This window comes from Phocoena phocoena, chromosome 2 (genome assembly GCF_963924675.1).
Source record: "Phocoena phocoena chromosome 2, mPhoPho1.1, whole genome shotgun sequence".
NCBI classification, from domain to species: Eukaryota; Metazoa; Chordata; class Mammalia; order Artiodactyla; family Phocoenidae; genus Phocoena; species Phocoena phocoena.
This window is the reverse complement of record NC_089220.1, coordinates 65639544-65658267: the sequence shown is the minus strand read 5'-3', so window position 1 is coordinate 65658267 and position 18724 is coordinate 65639544. Positions and strand designations below refer to the sequence as shown.

At 38.1% G+C, this 18724-nt stretch overlaps 1 protein-coding gene across 1 annotated transcript in view; it reads left to right on the top strand.

Annotated features, from left to right (window-relative positions):
- AKAP6 (A-kinase anchoring protein 6) overlaps positions 1-18724 on the top strand; it is a 496794-nt gene that overhangs the window by 270979 nt on the left and 207091 nt on the right. The window contains exons 6-7 of the mRNA XM_065872063.1: positions 2302-2398; positions 3516-3679. Coding sequence (XP_065728135.1) covers positions 2302-2398; positions 3516-3679 — 261 coding nt within the window. The remainder of the gene's footprint in view (positions 1-2301; positions 2399-3515; positions 3680-18724) is intronic.

Below are 18724 nucleotides of genomic sequence, written 5' to 3'. Positions count from 1 at the left end.
AGCTGCATCTATTCTATGCTATTGGCTTCAATTATGTCAAATTGTCCAACCTACCCACAGGTCCTAAGGTTCTCTTTTGCTGAGACGTAGGCCTGATGCACGTCTTCAGAAGCTCATGATTACCAACCATTCAGCACTAGTCTGTTGCAAGTAAACAGAGAATCAAAGAGAACACTAGGCTAATTTTACAGTTATGAGGAAATCTCTAGAATAGATTTCTTCCTCAATGTTGGCATTCTCGGGTTGATCTCAAGTATTTTTCTTTTCCATGTCCATTTTTCCCTGAAACACAAACATGTACCTCAATCTGCATGGCATTCCTTCAGAGTTGATGATTTCCACTGCAGTGGCAAAAAGTAAATTACAGTCGTGTTTTGGCTATAAATAATAGTTATTTAATTTTTAATAGTTATTATATCATTCGGATTGACCAGAAGCAGCAGGCTTCTGATATATTGCCATACTTTATTTTATTCAACCAAATACCTGTAGCTGAAAGAGGGCAATACAAGAAATAGTGAACAAAAAAAAAAAAAAGAAATAGTGAACAACCCTTGGGGAAACCAGTAAGTCTCTTTCTGCCATATTATGCTGAAACTTTACTGTTTCTTATGCTTCTAGTAAGATGAAATGATTCATCATTTCGGAGTCATTTTTTTAGTCAAGATTCTTATCTTTATACTTCAAGTGCTGATCTGCCTGTCCCTATCTCCTTCATTTTCAGCTTATTTTGACTGTTGTGCTTTTTCTTTTGAGCTTTAAAAGACCCCTTTTATCCACTAAGAAAAAGTCTCACCAATGAACATCCAAGGTGATGGAGGATGCCCTTTGATGTGCAGGGGCCATGCCTTATACCCCTTAAATTGCTATTACCCTGTCCAGTGTACAGAATAGGCATAATACATGGTTTCTGAATGAATGAATGAGTGAAAGAATGGAAAAATTAATATCTAATTTCATAAGTTATGGTTGTTTAACCTCCTTCATCCAAATTACATTCCAACTGAGACTATCATCTTGAATTTCTGTCAAATATTCTTAATACTAAGTTCAGTGTATAGTACATGCAGCCATTGCTCAGTGAGTGTTTAGTCAGAGCAAAGTATATTGTATACTTTGGAGCCCTATTATGGAGAAGCCAAAATGTGGCACATAGTCTTTCAAAATCCATACTTTTTCATATTAAGTCAAGGAATGGATTTTCACCCTGAAGACTAACCATTGATTCAACAGATTGGTCACTATGATTACTCTCCATTGGACCTCCTGTGTTTGGAACACCTTATAACATTCCAGAGACAGAAAAATCTTTGGAAAACCATCTGTGTTTCTTGAAATATTTAAATGGAAGCCTTCCCCTTGAGAGAGTCCTATTGATCCAGTTCAGCAGATATCCACTATTCCTGCAAACATTTATTGAACACCTCGTATGTGACATGAGTTGGAAATAAATGTGAAGCTGGCGATTCTTTCAATTGTAGTTCTTTCTTGCTTATAGGTGGGTAGGCAAGTATAGGAATAAAACAGAATTCAGTATGATAAATTCTACAATAGAAGCAGGTATAAGGAGCAGAGGACGCCGAGAGAGGGGAGTAATTAATTCTGTGTAAGGCATTAGGGAAGGCTTCCTGAAAGAAATGGCTCTGAGTTGGAATTCATCCATAACCGTCTTTGTCTTTTGGATGACTATCATGAGTGAAAAATGCCCCTGATGTACTCGACGTATTCATTTATAACTCAGTGTCATATTGTAAGGAATAAACTTAAAATTCAAACATTTGAAAACCATTGGACTCCTCACTACAGCACCTGAATCCACCTCGATATCCTGTGGTTTGTGTGATATCTGAGAAACAGCTGAATCAAACCCCACTATATTAATGGATTTATGTATGTGCACATAAGGCTAATATAATTTATGTTGCCAACTTTTTTATGGTTTCATAAATAGTGCTATCAGTAACATTTCTAAAAGTGACGAAATGAGCTCATATGTGCTGGTAGAAATTCAGTATATTTTATAGAACACTGCTACTCTTGATATAGCCCACGGGATGTGACTTTTCATAAAAACCTAATGAATTTCTAGATTTGTCAGCTGTTTCCAAACAGATGCACTCTGCTGACCTAATGGAAACATTCTGAGCCCAGATCCCAGATATCAATAGGTTTTAGTATTGCCAATTAGTTTGTCTATTGAGTAAATTGGACTGTGTGGCTCTTGATAAAAAGTAGCAAGTAATTTTCTATGGATGTTTTAACTGCCTTGCCGGGCTTTGATGCTCGTATTTTTCCTTGCAGAGTTTTAAGTTGAATGTAGACAGTCATTGTGCTCTCAAGGAAGCTGTGGAGGAGGAAGGACTCCAACTTCTCGAGCTTATTGCATCTCACAAAGCAGGTAAATCCTCCTGAAATATTGCAAGTCTTTATGTCTCCAGACTATTAAGAATGAAGAAGCATTGCTGTAAATTACTGCATATATTCACTTCCTTATGTATTATTAATATTTACATTATCAGATTGACCTTCAAGATTTATAAATGTTTCATATACTGCACACAATGCTGTGATACTTGTAAGATGAAATACTGCCTCCAAATGGTCTGTTCATTTGGGGCTTGGTGTTCGCCTGAGTTTCAGTTGAAATCACATTCCTGAAAACTTCACTGACATGCTTTTTGATGTAGGTGCTCTGGAAATAACATTAAGATAATGAAGGAGAATTGTGCATGTAGTTATAACGCATACGCATTCAGGTACTTATAGATATCATTACACATATAAGGCAGGCAGTCTAGAGATACCTGATTATTTCCCTGCCAATTCACACACGTGAACGTTTTGCATGTTCTTTGCTGGTCATTGCATTAGCAGAGTTTTGGCCTTAGACCAATTCTTACTCCAGTATTAATGTATTTATGAGGAACAGATTATAAATAAAAAATAGTTTTGTCATTTGGTTATACTTATCCTGGTAGTAAAAGACCATAAGACAGGATGAATTACAGTTTGGCACTTGTTTTGAGCTTACCACAGCTAAATAAGAAAAGAGCAGCATTAATCTGATGTGCTAATACTAAAGACTGCTGTCTTAAATCTGGCCCATTTACTATAGTTCGGGTTGAATTAACTTTACCTATTTCCATACATTTTCTGATCATTATAAAGTCTCCACACGGATCCACACAGGGCCTTTTATTTGGAATGTGAAGCTGTGGTGTTAATAATTTTTATGTATCGTGATTTTTTGTTCCATATACATTTCTTTAGTCAATATATTAAACCTAAGTCGATTCCAAACCATGCATCTATGTGGTTATCCCATTTTTGTGTCCTCATGCCTTCTGTCAAGTCAGAAATCCCCAACCTCTGTTCTGAGTGGCAGGTGATGGTAATGGTTGCTTAAAATTATGTTTATTTTTAGAAATATCCATCTAATTTGCTAAATGAAAAACAATAATGGGTAAAAATGCAGTTGAGTTCGTAACTTGTGCTTTCCCCTCCTTTTGGAGAAGGACTAAAGGACATGCTGCGGATGATAGCAAGTCAATGGAAGGAGCTACAGAGGCAAATCAAACGGCAACACAGCTGGATTCTCAGGGCTCTGGATACCATCAAAGCTGCGATTCTGGCTACTGATGTGTCTGTGGAGGGTGAGGAAGGGACGGGAAGCCCCAAGGTAAGTGGCTTGAAGTTTGTCTTATTTCCTCTTACTTCTGTCTTCTTTTGAACTAGGCACCACTGAAGTTTTCTTTCTACTCCTAAGGCTTTTCGTTTTTACTGGGTAAACTTTATATATCTCTCTGTGTATAGGTATATATAAACAAAATGAAATGGTTAAGTTTAAAACAATAAAAAAGCCTACAACTTTCAAGTTTTCCAGGAAGGGGTCTTTTTGTGAAAAGTGGCAAAGTAGGAGGGGGAAAGTACTTTAGGGGTAGGAGAAAGGGGGACATAAAACATTTAGTAAACAAAACATAAAGCATCTTTAACATGAATAATCCGAATGGTTTTAAATTGTTTTGTTGCAACTATAAATCACTATAATCAGTGCAATCACTCAGCTCTGACATCCATTAGCCGCTTGGTTACAGCAAATTAACAAAGAAGAGAGAAAGTGATTCATTATCTCATTCCTGTTAATGACTATCAGATGCATTGCCTAATTAGGGGATGGTCATTGTAGTGAGAAGAAGGTCATATGCTTTGCTACAAATCTTTTTGCTCTGAGTGTAAGTTCTCCATAATGGTGCATGCACCGAATACAAGTACTTTAAGAATGAATATTGACATGTTTTGGCTATCTACTTTAGATTTACAAAATAATCCGTAAAGCATATGCAGTTAAATTTTAAATGAGGCACCTTCTGACACAGTGCACCCCTGTGAACATAAAGGTGTCTTTGGGCTCATGACGTAGAAGATAATGGACTCATGAAGTAGAAGATAATTTTATTAATTTGATATTTTCTTGCAATCTCTCTTTTCTTTTGTATTTGTTCTTTTGTGAAAGTTGATGCAGAAAACCAGTCTCAGAATAGACTAAGCATGGAAACATACTGTAACATGGGGGGAACAGATTTAAGAGTTCATGGCTTCTATTCCTGGCATGGACAGAGTAATTAAATCATCATCAGGTCACATTTATTCAGTCCCCATGTGGATTGGCATTGGGCTAAATGTATACAGAGCAAGTTAAACAAACCCTCTGCCCTCTGAGCCTCACATTCTCAAGTGCAGGCAAGGAGAAACCCAATCTGCCCTGCAGTGGTGGGGCCACGCAGCCAGTGAAAAACTTAGGTGGTTTATAGCTTTGGAATCTCGAGCAACAACCTTGAACTTATTTGTTGGAAACAGAGGATGGAGTGATGAGCTCAGTTCCCTTTAAAGAAGGTTCCGTGGAGGAGGTCACATTTCAGGAAATACTTGAAGGAAGGAAGAGAGGTGGCTTGGCACATGCACACATATTTTAGGAAGTGACGTGATGAAAGGATCAAAGCTGGAACTAATCATAGGGAATGGAGAGTGTCTTCAGCAGACTTCTCAGGGCAGAAGTGGAGCCCTTTCAAGGAGCAGACTGCAGGAAGAAGTTGATTGGGCTAATACTTTGGCTGGGATAGGGGACAGTGATGATGAGAAAGGACTCGACTAAAAACTTTGTTGTGTTTTATTTATTTAACAAAAATAAACGGAGTGCTTACTTTTTAAAAGCTATCCTGTATTGGATGCATTCCCCATGTCAGACACTGTTCTACAGTACTTCTGTGTATTTTATCATTTAATTCTCACAACAAACTATTTAAACCTTATAAATAAGGCAGTCCTATTCTAATTTCCAATGGAAAAAATGGAGGCACAGAGAAGTTAAGTAACTGGCTTAAGGTCACACAGGTAGTAGGTAGCAGAGCTAGGATTTGAATCTGAGCCCTTTGGCCCCCGAGCCCATTTTCAACACCACCGAGAGCACTGCCTGTTACTGGCACTGCTCAAGGTGGGGCATGGTGGTGGACAATCAGCCTCAGTACCTGTCTCACGGAGCTTGTGGTGAAGTGGGGTGACAGACTTCAATCTAACAACCATGCTTTTAGAAACCATGATGGGCTGTGAAAGAAAAGAAAAGGAAGCAACCGGAGGTTGGACTGGGAGAAGCGATTTAGATCAGGGCATCAGGGAGCGCTTCTTTGAGGAAGTGGCATTCTGTGAGCAGGCTGTGCAGCTAGAGGGGAGGTGGGGAGTGTGCAAGGGAAGCTGAGTGGCTGTGGGCACAAAGGGGAGGGTTTGGGAGTGAGCAGGGAAACGACAGCATTGATTCGCAGCCTAAAAACCTGTCCTTGGCTTTGGTGTGGAGCGTGGGTGGGTGAGTGCGGTGAGTCTGGGTGAGGGTGGGGAGGCACCAAAGTGGAGCTGCAGAGATGGTGCAATCACCTGTGTTAATAGAAGACCTGTGTTGAAAACGAGTGGCTCTATTCACCAGGGCCAGTTTGAACTGGACACTTTTAAATGAGCTCATTTTGTCGGGAGATGCTGAGATGAAGTAAAGAGGATAACCGAGCAAATGGGGAGAAAGTATTATTAAATGAGAGGCAATGTCAACATTTCTCAAAAAGAGGACCACCTTCCCCAGGCCCCGCCTCAAATGAGTCAGAGTCTCCTGGGAAGGGCCCCAGAATCTGCATTCCACAAACTCCCAGAATACCGCTGTCATAGGCTCTAAGAAGACCCTTTTCCTACGGTGCTATACGATCCTCGATCCTCACATAACGGGGATCCTCACACAATATGAAAGAATGTCTGTCCTGTTGTTACTTATAATACCAAACAATTGGTATCAACCAAAACGTTTAAAACAGGGGCTGTTTAATTAAATTATGCTACATCTTATCCTAATGAAAGGTTACATAACCATTAAAAGTAATGTTTTAGAAGAGAATTTTTAAACATTGGAAGAGATCTGTAAGATGCAATTATATATTTTAAACTATCTTTGAATTTTCTAAGTCTCTACAATGAGTAAGAATTATTTTAACCAGAAAAATAAAGAATATATGTAAAATGCAAGAATTACAAAGTGATTTAAAAGGTAGAATATATGCCATTGATCTGAAGGGACTTGAGATGTGAATTTAGATATTAGGAGGAAAAATAGATACATCTGATTCTTAATGATTTGGGTGTCTCAGTTCTGAACAAAACAAAACAACAACAGCAACGAAAACCCTCTCTCTTTGAATCATCTCCCAAGTGAAAATGTCTTTCTTGAGTCACATCAGTCCACAAAGAATAGCATAAGTAGTTTTTCTGGTTAATAGTATTACTATTCCAAAGCATTTTCACATCACACTATGTGCACAGTGTGGTGTATCTGAAAGCGGCTACGAGGAGAGGCTTCTGTGGGCATCTACAGATGTAGAACCTGAGGGAGGTGTGAGAGTCTAAGACTTGGATGTGACAGAGCTGGCCACACCCCAGGCCTTCGCCGCCCAGCTAGTTCTCTCTTCCCCAGTTTGGGTTGAATTTTCTTAGGACAGATGAACTCATCCATAGTCAAGGGTGAAGGTAAAATCAACTTAAGACAAAAAAAATATATTTCTAAATTTAAGCTTAGGAAACTGAGGAGAAATCAGAATGGTCATTCCTTCTATTTGCTTAATGTTTATGAACTGCCTTCCTTAGTCCCTTGGGCAAGCACGAGGAGTAACAGGAGGGGCTCAGACTATGAAGTCAGACTGTCTGAGCTCAACTCCTGACACTTAACTAGCAATGACTTAACTTCTCTGTGCCTCAGCCTGGCACATAGTAAGTCTGAGATGAGGGTAAACGTGCAAGACTTCATACTCTAGTGGTGGAGACAACAGACAAATAATTCTAATAGAATCTGACAAATACTCTAGCAGAGGTAGGTACAAAGTTCTATGAGTACAAGGAGAAGGAAATAACTACCCCCAAGTGGGAGTATCAAGGAGAGACTTGCAGGGGGGTTGATGTTCTAAATGGAGGGTGGAGGGAAGGATTTCTGCCTGGGTGAAGTTGATGGGCACAGAGAACAGACCTGGGATCTTCTGGGGCACGATTAGGCCAGCTTGCCGCAATCTACCCAAGGCTCACGATGTGACAAAAAATGACCCTTAATGATCAGTGATGTGAGCAGTAATTCCTCGTATGTCTCTAACTGACACTATCCAAGCCGAGTGAGGTCCTTAAACAGAATGTATCTAATCTGTCCTGTTTAAACAGAAATTTTTCTTTCCATATTGCACCAAATAGAGCAAGCTTAAACCCTGGAGTTCACCAAGACTAAAAGCTGGATTCAACCTTTTATCTATCATGTCGGCCCTCTTTCTGTGACGTGACCTTGAGCAGGTCATGTACAAATTGTGCCATGAAATGCATCTCCTAGCACAGCAGTTATGATCATCTATTTCATCTTAGTCCTAAAAGAGGAACTAAAATTAAAACATAATAAAAAAATAACTCCAGAATTCATCTTAGCTTTACTTCAGAAGCTACTGGGAACTTGAGAAGCATAATAGAAAATCTAAGGAATATATCTAGGGGGTATTTTTCTTTTTTACCTTGTTTGAGAGACTGCAGAAAACGACTTGGTCTTAGAAATCTTGTAAAGAAGGAGGATAGGAGGAAATTCAAAGACTCTGGGAAACTTCTCCCCCAGGACTCGGCAGCATACCTTATTTGTTGTATTTCATTTTAAAAAAAGTATTTTCCCAGGATTGTGAGATCTTTTATACATGGAAATAGAAAACAAAATTCACTCATTCTAGAAATAGAGATTCGGCATGCATATCCAAGAATTGAAAGTATGCTTGTAATTATATATTTTATTTTAAGATAGATTGGTGAAAGTTTATCAACTTAAACTAGGCTTTTTCAGTATGTTAAACTTATGAATGGTGTATAGCTGGAGGGATTTCAAAACACAGTGAATATCTAACTCCTAACAAAGGGTGCATTCTTTTTTTGACCTCTCAAGGCAAAAACCAAAAATCCTGAAAGGAAAAAAGCATTCTTAAATTTTGCACATTGCCTCCTTTAAACTGTACTTATCCTCTGTTTTTACTTTTTACCTATAGAGCTTGCCATCATTACAGATGTCTTAGAATCAAGGCCAGGATTTCCCCACATGACATCTTGAACTTTGCATCATAGAAAGCACATAACAATGGTTGTTTTGTCCTCTTTAAGGAAATATATACATTTCCAAAATAAAGAATATTTGAAGACTTTATTGTAAATTCAGAGAACTTTATAGCTACTAGAAGGGTGACCTAGCCTGGGTTCCAACCAAGATCTTCACTTCCTTAGTGAAAGGAGATAGAGGGTTTAGCTGCTTTGAACTCTAGGGTTGTGCTTATTTTATCTGGCTTCTTTGAGGTTCTTAGATTGAAGTTGTCATCCCTTTGGAAATGGATATCAGACTGTGAAGGTCATCAGTGTTATCTATTCAACAGTAGCACAAGAACAACGGATTCACTTTGTTGTAAAGCAGAAACTAACACACCATTGTAAAGCAATTACACTCCAATAAAGATGTTTAAAAAAAAAAAAAGAACAAGGTTAAGGACATTTCTTAAATATGTTTGCTCAGGCCTACGAATGACAGTTTCAGATATTGGCTGAGAAGGGACGTTTGTGGGTACTCTAACTTGGGTATGTCACTGACCACCTAGCCTTTCATTGAATGTCAAGAGTGGGCAAGTCTAATACTAACACATATTTTCTGTTTGTTTACCAGACACCCAAGTCTTAACCTAGTATTTATGCTAATGAGTTATGGGTAACTTTCTTTAACTGAAGGGAGAGAAAGAGACTGATTTAGGGAGGACTCTATATGATAATTTTCTCTGTGTTATATAGTATCTCTTGGGTAATAGTGCAGCTGGATATTATTATCCTGGAACGGAATTTGATCCTGATTCTTCCAAAGCATTGGTGAGACAAAGCATTGTCTCTGCATTCTTTTCTTTTCTGGCTCAAATGCTTTTGTAGTTGCATGTTGTTTAATATAGAATCTTCAGAAACAGCTTTAAGATATTGAATGGGAATTGCATTTATATATGGTTAGTCCCACATACACTTGGCACTGACATATATGAAGAATTACTTAAGATACTTTTCTCTTTTCCTCATGCAAAAAAAGGGAGCACAGGTATATGTTGTCAAAGGAACCAGAAATGATATCATAAGGTTAAACTGGGCCTAAAGTAGTAGAAACAAAGACAACAGGCAAAGGCCTGGCCATTATTTATTGAGTGCTGACAGAGGGCTCTGCCCAGTGCCAGGTCAGACATGAGGGAAGACACGCTTTTCTGCTCAGTGGGCTTATCATCTCAGTGTAAGCACACAGTGTAACATCTTGTCTAATGTAGATTGGGCTATCTTAGATCTAGAATAATAGATCACCTAAGATTTAGATCATCTTAATTAGGATGTTGGCAGATTGAAATGGAATGGAGTTCTTGATGCAAGCAAATGAGTAGTAAATGCATTACCAATTCCACCTCTTCCTTGCAGAATTCTTCCTAAAAGCCAGTATCCAGTTCCTTTCCTGCTAAACTATATAAACAGTACTGAAATGCAGTACCTAAGGAGAGCTCTTTCTTCTACTGTGGATTCTTCAGTAGTCCTTTTTTTGTTAATAGAAGGGCAACTTTTCTTCAGAAATGTTTGTGAAAGACAGAAACAAAAGTGAGTTATTTTTTTGAAGATCAGTTGTGGTTACTAAATTTGTGATGGAATCGAATAAAAGATAGTTCTTCTAATCTCCTTGAGGCACTTAAATTTGCATATTATCAGATGTGTGGGTGGGCCCAAGATGAGGAATTTTTTTAGTAGTCTGCCACTGTAACTAGGTGACTGAAAAAATGATTGAGATGATATAACGCATATTAAGTCAAAGGACAGCTAATGGTCAGCCCTATCATGGTCTATATGATGTATAAAACCATAGCTTATCTTGATTTTTCGTACTGTGTTTCCATTGCTGGATGATTCTGGGAGTGAAATTCTTTGGTGTCTCTAATCAACACAGGGAAATGTCACTGGCAAGAGTAGGTAGCCTATTTTTTTTTCCCTATTTAGTCAAAGAGTGCCTAATCTCTGAATCCGTAACAACTAGGGTTGCAGAGATGCATGGTATTAGATGCAAAGTTACATTCTGCAGAAAGCAACACTCTTTTACTGGCAGAACTCACATTTTGTAACTCAGCCTGATCTATTCTGAAGATAATATATAGTTAAACACCTTAGGGGTACTTTTTGATATATAGTGGAGGTCAACATTTTTTTAAAAATCTATAAGTATTTAAGCACAAAAAAGAAGGCAAGATACAGAATTGCTTCAAAAAACCACTTTAAAATTAATAAGTAAATTATTTGAAAGTGTGGAACAATTACCTCAGTGTGTGATTTACACTTTTTCCCCGGAATGTGTTGTTTCTGGCAGGGGAGCATCTGAGCTGGGAGAGCCCTGCTAAAGGGATTACTTTGCTCTGGCTCTTGTGTTTACTGAGTCACCTAGGACTTCTTATAAAACAGCAGTTTTCAAATGTACACACACCTGCACTCAACACCCTGAATACTCCAAAAGTTTGTTTAACTGTTCTCACACCCAGAGTATCTCTCCCATCCAGTGAGGTCAAAAAGCATTGAGATGTCCACATTCTGGTTTTTCCTTCTCCTCGGAAATTACTTGGAATATAGCCATTTATGTGGTTCTGATGCTAACAGAGACAGAGATATTTTTTCAGTGTACTGTAGTGCTCTTTGCCACCAGGCCTCACAGAACATCACCAGTCTTACCTCCCACTGTGCCAAAATGAAGGTTAACGTTTCTCAGCAAACATTAACTAGATTAGACGTCCTGCTGGGCCAGAGTCCAGGGATCCATCTCACTGCGGCTTCCAGGCCATTTTGCGTTGGGTGGGAGTGGTGACTTCTCATCTTTGTACTTATCTGGCCTGCAGAGGCCAACACTGGTTTAGCATTGCCCCCTGCAGGGCTAAGCAAGGCCATGGATCTTTCTGTGTGAGAAAGGGGAGAGGGAAAAAGGAAGCCTAAAGCAAGAGGCTAAGACAAAGGAAAAGAGAGAGGGAAAGAAAAGAGAGAGAAGGAACAGAAAGAGAAAGATAAAAGAAGGAAGTATGTATCCAGTGAAGTTCATCTGCCTGAGTCGCTTCATGAACATTAATGCTTTCGTGTCTCTTGCTCTTTCTATCTTATTCTTTCCTTTCTCTAGCTGTGGAACTCAAAGCCAGAAAAACTGTCTTTACTTTTGACATCTTAGACATTATTGTATAACCATTGTGTGTGTGTGTGTGTGTGTGTGTGTGTGTCTAACATACTCTATTAATGGGGTTAGCGTAGTTAGCAGGCTTACTATGGTCTAGGTTTGTATCAAGCCTTTTACCTGGATCGTCTCATTCATTCTTCCCAACAGTATAGCAGTTGTAGCTTCTGTTGTCATTTTTACTTTACTGATAAAGAACTTAGGCTCCAAACACATATTAGGTACTCAGGCTTATTCAAAGTCTTTTTGAAATCTGTATGTGACAGCGTAAAGGTCAAATTCCTTACCCTGTCATGGGACTCCACCTGCTTAGTCAAGATTCATGTCACTGTTTCATTTCGTTAATGTTCTAGTTAATTCACCATCTTCCAAATGCCTTTTCCCTTTGCTTTTGCCCAGGGCTTTTCCCGTTCTCTCTACTTACACTGCTCTTATCCATCCTTAAAATCGATAAATATTGAATACGTAACTACATTGTGATGTCATAGCTCTGGACAGGACACTGTTCCTCTCCGTGCTCACTGCCCAGCAGTAGAGAAAGACACACACATATAATTCTAAATTAAGGCAGACTGTGTGATGAATACTATAATAAGAGTTAGGAACATAAGAAATAGGGAAATTGGGGGAAGGGACATTATTTCAATCTGATTGTGCCTGGGAAAGCTCTTTGCTCTAAGAGAAGATGGATTTTTGTGGAGGTCTCTAATATTCTGACAAATTGTTAGTAGGAAGATATTGAAGGGAGAGCATTCCAGGTAGAGGAAATAACATGGTAAAAAGCATGGAAAAAAGGAAGATATGAGGGACATCTAGAGAATGGTGAACAGCGAATAGTTTGGCTCTTTTGAACATAGAGTGTCCATGTGTTTATGGGAAGGAATGAGGACCTAGTGGAAAATAAAGCCTGAAAAGCTTTGAGCTATGTACTGGAGAGGTCTGAATATCAGCTGAAGAGTTTGTGTTTTGTTAGTATGCCTTTAGCGTTTTTAATCAGCGGTCCCCAACATTTTGGCACCAGGGACCGGTTTCGTGGAAGACAATTTTTCCACAGACGGTGGGGGGGGGATGGTTCAGGCAGTACTGTGAGCGAGGGTTCAGTTGGTAATGAGAGTGATGGGGAGTGATGGGGAGCTGCAGATGGAGCTTCTGTGTGGCCCGGCTCCTAACAGGCCACGGACTGGTACTGGTCCATGGCCCGGGGGTTTAGCTATTAGTGTTTTAATGATTGGATTTAGCCACAGAAAACAGATGGCAAAAATAGGATGAGAGCAGAAGGACTGACAATGAATTAGGAAACTAGTATAATAACTAAAGGCAGAGAAAGTCAAGCAGTGGCCATGATAATAGAAGGAAAAAAGTAGAAGCAATATTACAGAAGAAATATTAGGATTTGGCATCGAGGGAATGGAGGTCAGAGGGAATAGTTAATGATGATTCAAAGGAATTGAGCATGAACAGTTAGGAGAATGGTGTTACTATTAACTGAGGTAGGACAGATGTCTAATTAATAAGAATATCTGGATGTATAACCTGGGCAGAGATATTTTGTAACCTCTGCAGGTGATTCCAAAGTGCAGGCAAGTTTGAGAACAATGATTTAGAGATGGGAGAAGCCAAAAAATTATCTGTGTAGTTATGTGCAACACTCAGTTGAAAATGTAAGCCCGAAGCTTGGAGCAGGGATCAATGCTGAGGTTGCAGGTTTGACAGTACACATAGATTTTTAAAAAAATTTTTTATTGGAATATAGCTGATTTACAATGTTGTGTTAGTTTCAGGTGTACAGCAAAGTGAGTCAGTTATACATAAACATATATCCACTCTTTTTTAGATTCTATTCCCAGGCAGGTCATTACAGAGTATTGAGTAGAGTTCCCTGTGTTATTCAGTAGGTTCTTATTAGTTATCTATTTTATATATAGTAGTGTGTATATGTCAATCCCAATTTCCCAATTTATCCCTCCCCTGCCTTTACCCCCTTAAGTTTGTTTTCCATATCTGTGACTTAAGTTTGTTTTCCATATCTGTGGAAAACAGATATGGAACCTTAAGATTGTTTTTCATATCTGTGACTCTATTTCTGTTTTGTAAATAGGTTCATTTGTACCATTTTTTTAGATTCCATCTATAGGCGATATAGATGTCTTTCTTTGTCTCACTTACTTTGTCTTGCCTTGTCTGACTTACTTCACTCAGTATGACAATCTCTAGGTCCATCCATGTTGCTGCAAATGACATTATTTCGTTCCTTTTTATGGCTGAGTAATATTCCATTGTATTGATGGACATCTAGGTTGCTTCCATGTCCTGGCTATTGTAAATTGTGCTGCAGTGAACACTGGATTGCATGTATCTTTTCAAATTATGGTTTTCTCTGGCTATATGCCCAGGAATGGGATTGCTGGGTCATATGGTAGTTCTATTTTTAGTTTTTTAAGGAACCTCTATAGTGTTCTCCATAGTGGCTGTACCAATTTCCATTCCCACCAACAGTGTAAGAGGGGTCCCTTTTCTCCACATCCTCTCCAGCATTTGTTGTTTGTAGATTTTTTGATGATGGCCATTCTGACTGGTGTGAGCTGATACCTTGCTGTAGTTTTGATTAGCATTTCTCTAATAATTAGTGATGTTGACCATCTTTTCATGTGCTTTTTGGCCATCTATGTCTTCCTTGGAGAAATGTCTATTTAGGTCTTCTGACCATTTTTTGATTGGGTTTTTTGTTTTTTTGATATTGAGCTGCATAAGCTGTTTGTGTATTTTGGAGATTAAGCCCTTGTCAGTTGCTTCATTTGTAAATATTTTCCCATTCTGAGGATTGTCTTTTCCTTTTGTTTATGGTTTCCTTTGCTGTGCAAAAGCTTTTAAGCTTCATTAGGTCCCATTTGTTCATTTTTGTTTTTATTTTCATTACTCTAGGAGGTGAATCAAAAAAGATCTTGCTGTGATTTATGTCAAAGAGTGTTCTGCCTAGGTTTTCCTCCAAGAGTTTTATAGTATCCAGCCTTACATTTAGGTCTTTAATCCACTTTGTTTATTTTTGTGTATGGTATTAGGGAGTGTTCTAATTTCATTCTTTTACATGTAGCTGTCCAGGTTTCTCAGCACCACTTATTGAAGAGACTGTCTTTTCTCCATTGTATATTCTTGCCACCTTTGTCATAGATTAGGTGACCATAGGTGCGTGGGTTTATCTCTGGACTTTCTATCCTGTTGCATTGATCTATATTTCTGTTTTTGTGCCAGTACCATATTGTCTTGATTACTGTAGCTTTGTAGTATAGTCTGAAGTCAGGGAGCCTGATTCCTCCAGCTCTATTTTTCTTTCTCAGTATTGCTTTAGCTATTTGGGGTCTTTTGTGTTTCCATACAAATTGTAAGATTTTTTTGTTCTAATATTCTGTGAAAAATGCCACTGGTAATTTGATAGGGAAGTCCAGGTAGATTTAATAGCTGTAGCCTTGGAAGTTGATGTTGACAAGAAAAGCCTATTGTGTGAGAATGAAGGAGAAGTATGATAGAGCCTTGAGGAATGTCTAGGGTAACTGAGAGCAAGGACGTCATATTACAACTGGGGATTAAGTGAGACTATACATGCTCAATAGTGAAACTCCCAGCTCTCGCCTCCCAGAATGCTGTTAACCAGGGGATAGTAGGAATGTAGTTAAAAGGAAATTTTCATGGGGTAGGGGTGACCTTAGCATGTTTATAGGTTAGAGAATAGCAATAGTTAAAAAGGGATGGTTGAAGAAGATAGTTGCAAGAAGGATGAGAAAGAAGATGAATTGGCACAATGATTCAGATGTTGGATAGGAAGTGAGTCAGGTGGAGCTGTGAATTTCAGGAAGGGAGGGTATGTCTTATGAGATAGGAGAGAAAGAAAGAATATTGAGTGGTAAGCAATGGTAAAGAGGGAAGGAAGCCAAAGGATTTAGAACAAAGGCAAAGTCAATGTGATTAGTCAGTCAGGCAATTATATGAATAGAGAGAGGGTTGAGAGTGAGGAGGGACTGGAGAACAAGAGTGAGATTCAAATCCCACCTTCTCAATAGAGATTTCCTGCAACTTTCCAGTCCTAGGTGATTGCTATTCCTTCTAAACTATATTGTATTTACTATTTGTACCATACATTTGGTGATTAATCACACACAGCCTTGTGACCCATTTCCATTGTTGTCTTGAGCTCTCGTTTATACCTTTTGTAAGCTAACTTTTAAGGTGACTACACTCCATGACTAAAAAGTCCTCAGGGCAGCGACTACGTCCTAAACTTCTAAACAAAGTCCAAAACTTCTTTGTTTTGCTCACTTTAAACTTTATTTGAGCTAAAAGTATATATATTTAAAAATTTTTAATTCGTCGATATAATATTATTATTAAAGTTAAAGACAGCACTCCACTTTATCTTATCTTTTTATCTTAGCTGTGTAAATAATGGCACAATCCTATCTTACCATCTGATCTTCCTCTCTACAGTTCTCTCCCATTTCCTTTGCCTCTTGCTTTTTACTGTAAATAAAACAATCTTTAAAAGAGCTGTTTTACCTCTTTCTCCCCAAATAACTAGTAATTTATATGATAAAGAAGAAGTGTGATTTTATTTACTTACCTTTTTTTTTTTTTGTATTTCCTTGAATCACTTAGTTAATTGTTTTAATAGGCTGTTAGTTTTTTGGTTTTTTTTTTTTTTTGGTTTCTATTTAAACAGACTTGCTGAAAAAATATATTCTGAGTTGCTTTGAAAAAGATTAAAAGCATCTAATGTGACTTAGCAGCTGACCAGCACACTGGTTGATGAAATATATAGTCTTTGCTCGAAAGCTCTCTAACAAGATTAGGTGAGATTGAACCTGAGAAGGTAAAGGTTTCTAAATTGACATAAACTCAAAGGACAGAACTAAATCATACTACTATTTGAATCTCTAACAAAGCCTAATCTTTGACATATTATATTTGGTACACTATAATCTGTGTACATACACATCCTTCTAGTAAATGATGAATGAGGTTTAGCTAACATAATGTAGTTTATTATATTCTTTTATACTCTTCTAGACCTTTGTAGGAAATTTAAGGTTGGGGAGGTCTGCTTTGTAAAATGTCCCAGATCACTTCACTGGAACAGAGTCTCTATAGAACACACATGCATGCGTTTTTCCAAAACAGCTTGGTCAAATGTATTTCCCTACTGTCATTCATTTGATGCCTTGTCTGGCTGCCACTGGATAGTTCCGTCTGGCTAAAACCGGTAAAACCAATACTTTCTGATGGGAATTTTTGGTCCAGTTGTGAAACCAGAAAGAAATTAGTAAAGTTTCATCAGCATATTTGACCTTCAGTATTTATCTGAACCTTCTCAGATTCATCCATAATTTGAGGGCTATGCTTTTTGAATTATGTAGAATTTTGAAAAACTCTGTCTCAGATTTTTTCTCCTTTTCAGTCCCTCATCCCCAAAGCTTTTATTTCTTTCCTATCTGAAAGTAACTAATAACCACATGATGTAAACTTGCGATTCCAATGCTGAGCAGGTTCAATAGTATCAGTGAAATTGACTCTTGTAGGACGATGCCGACCAGCTTAATGTGTTGGAATTTTTCCCGTTACTTAAGACTTCAGGGGTTCCAGAACCTGGCCTGTTGTATATAACAAGTGCTTTATACTGACCCCCTTTTCTGGTCACACACTGTTTCTCCTCTTTGCAAACTCTTCTGAGAATTACATATTTATAAAATAGCATCTTTCTGGACCCCACTGCCCATTCTCATTAATGAAGTTCTTGTGTCAGGGGTTTTTTCTTTCAAGTAAATTAGATTAACATGACAACAGAAAACAAAATGTATTTTTTCAGATTATCATTAAATAGTGCTAATAATAATGTTGCATTTTGGAATGAAATGAAATCATCTCATTTCCGAATAATTGAGAATTTTATAACTGTTACTGTAAATCAGTAATTGAAAATTTCCCCCCTTTTTTATTTTGGTTGAAGGCTAAGAATTATTAACCGTGTAATATAGAACAAAGAGAACAGTGACATGAACAAAGATATCACTGGATAAAGGTAAACTTGATGTTCTGAGTGTCTTTTCTTCCCTTGTAATTACTTTTGTATTTTATCCAATTGTGAAGTAGTTTTCAGTTGTATTACTGCTTCAGACCTTTGACAAATATCATCTTCTGTTGTTATCTGCAGATTTCTTTTAGTCTCAGTTGTACACAAAAAGCTTAATGACTATTCTCCTTTGGCTAATGCACAAAAAGGAGATCAGGTAAAAGAGTTTGAAGATAGAATTTCTTTGGAAATCTTGCATTTTAAGCAGCTGCTGTCTTACAACAGCTTCTTTCAGTGAATGCCTGGAAATTGAAACTCCTGTTGTGTGTACTTTTCCTAGGCAATCAGTAGTTCTCTCTCTTCCTGTAAATGGGAAAATTGGATATTAGGGAGTATAGGCACACTTCTCCTCCTAAAAGGGAAGTGGGTTGGGGATGTTGCACTAATGATACAATCATCATCAGCAGCATCAAACAACGGTTATTAAAGTCATCAAACAGTGACTACGTGATGACTTTAGCCACAGTCACTTTATTGAAATTATCCTCATCGGTGTTCACTCATGACTTCTTGGTTATCAAATAAAACAGTCTCTGAGCCTCAGCTCCCTAATTTATAAACAAAACATTTGATCCTGATTAGTGGTTTTAATTGATAAATTATTAGCCAATAATTTTTTTCAAAATAAATGTTATTCATAATCCCAATATAGAAAACAAACCAAAGTGAAATTTCTTGGTTGACTCAGAACCTGGAGACTTTGTCCCCTGCTTGCTACCACCTGGACCTTCTATAGCCCTACCTGTCCCCAACCTCTGCAGAGCTCGCAGGTTCCATAGGACGAAGTTCTGAAACTAGCCTCC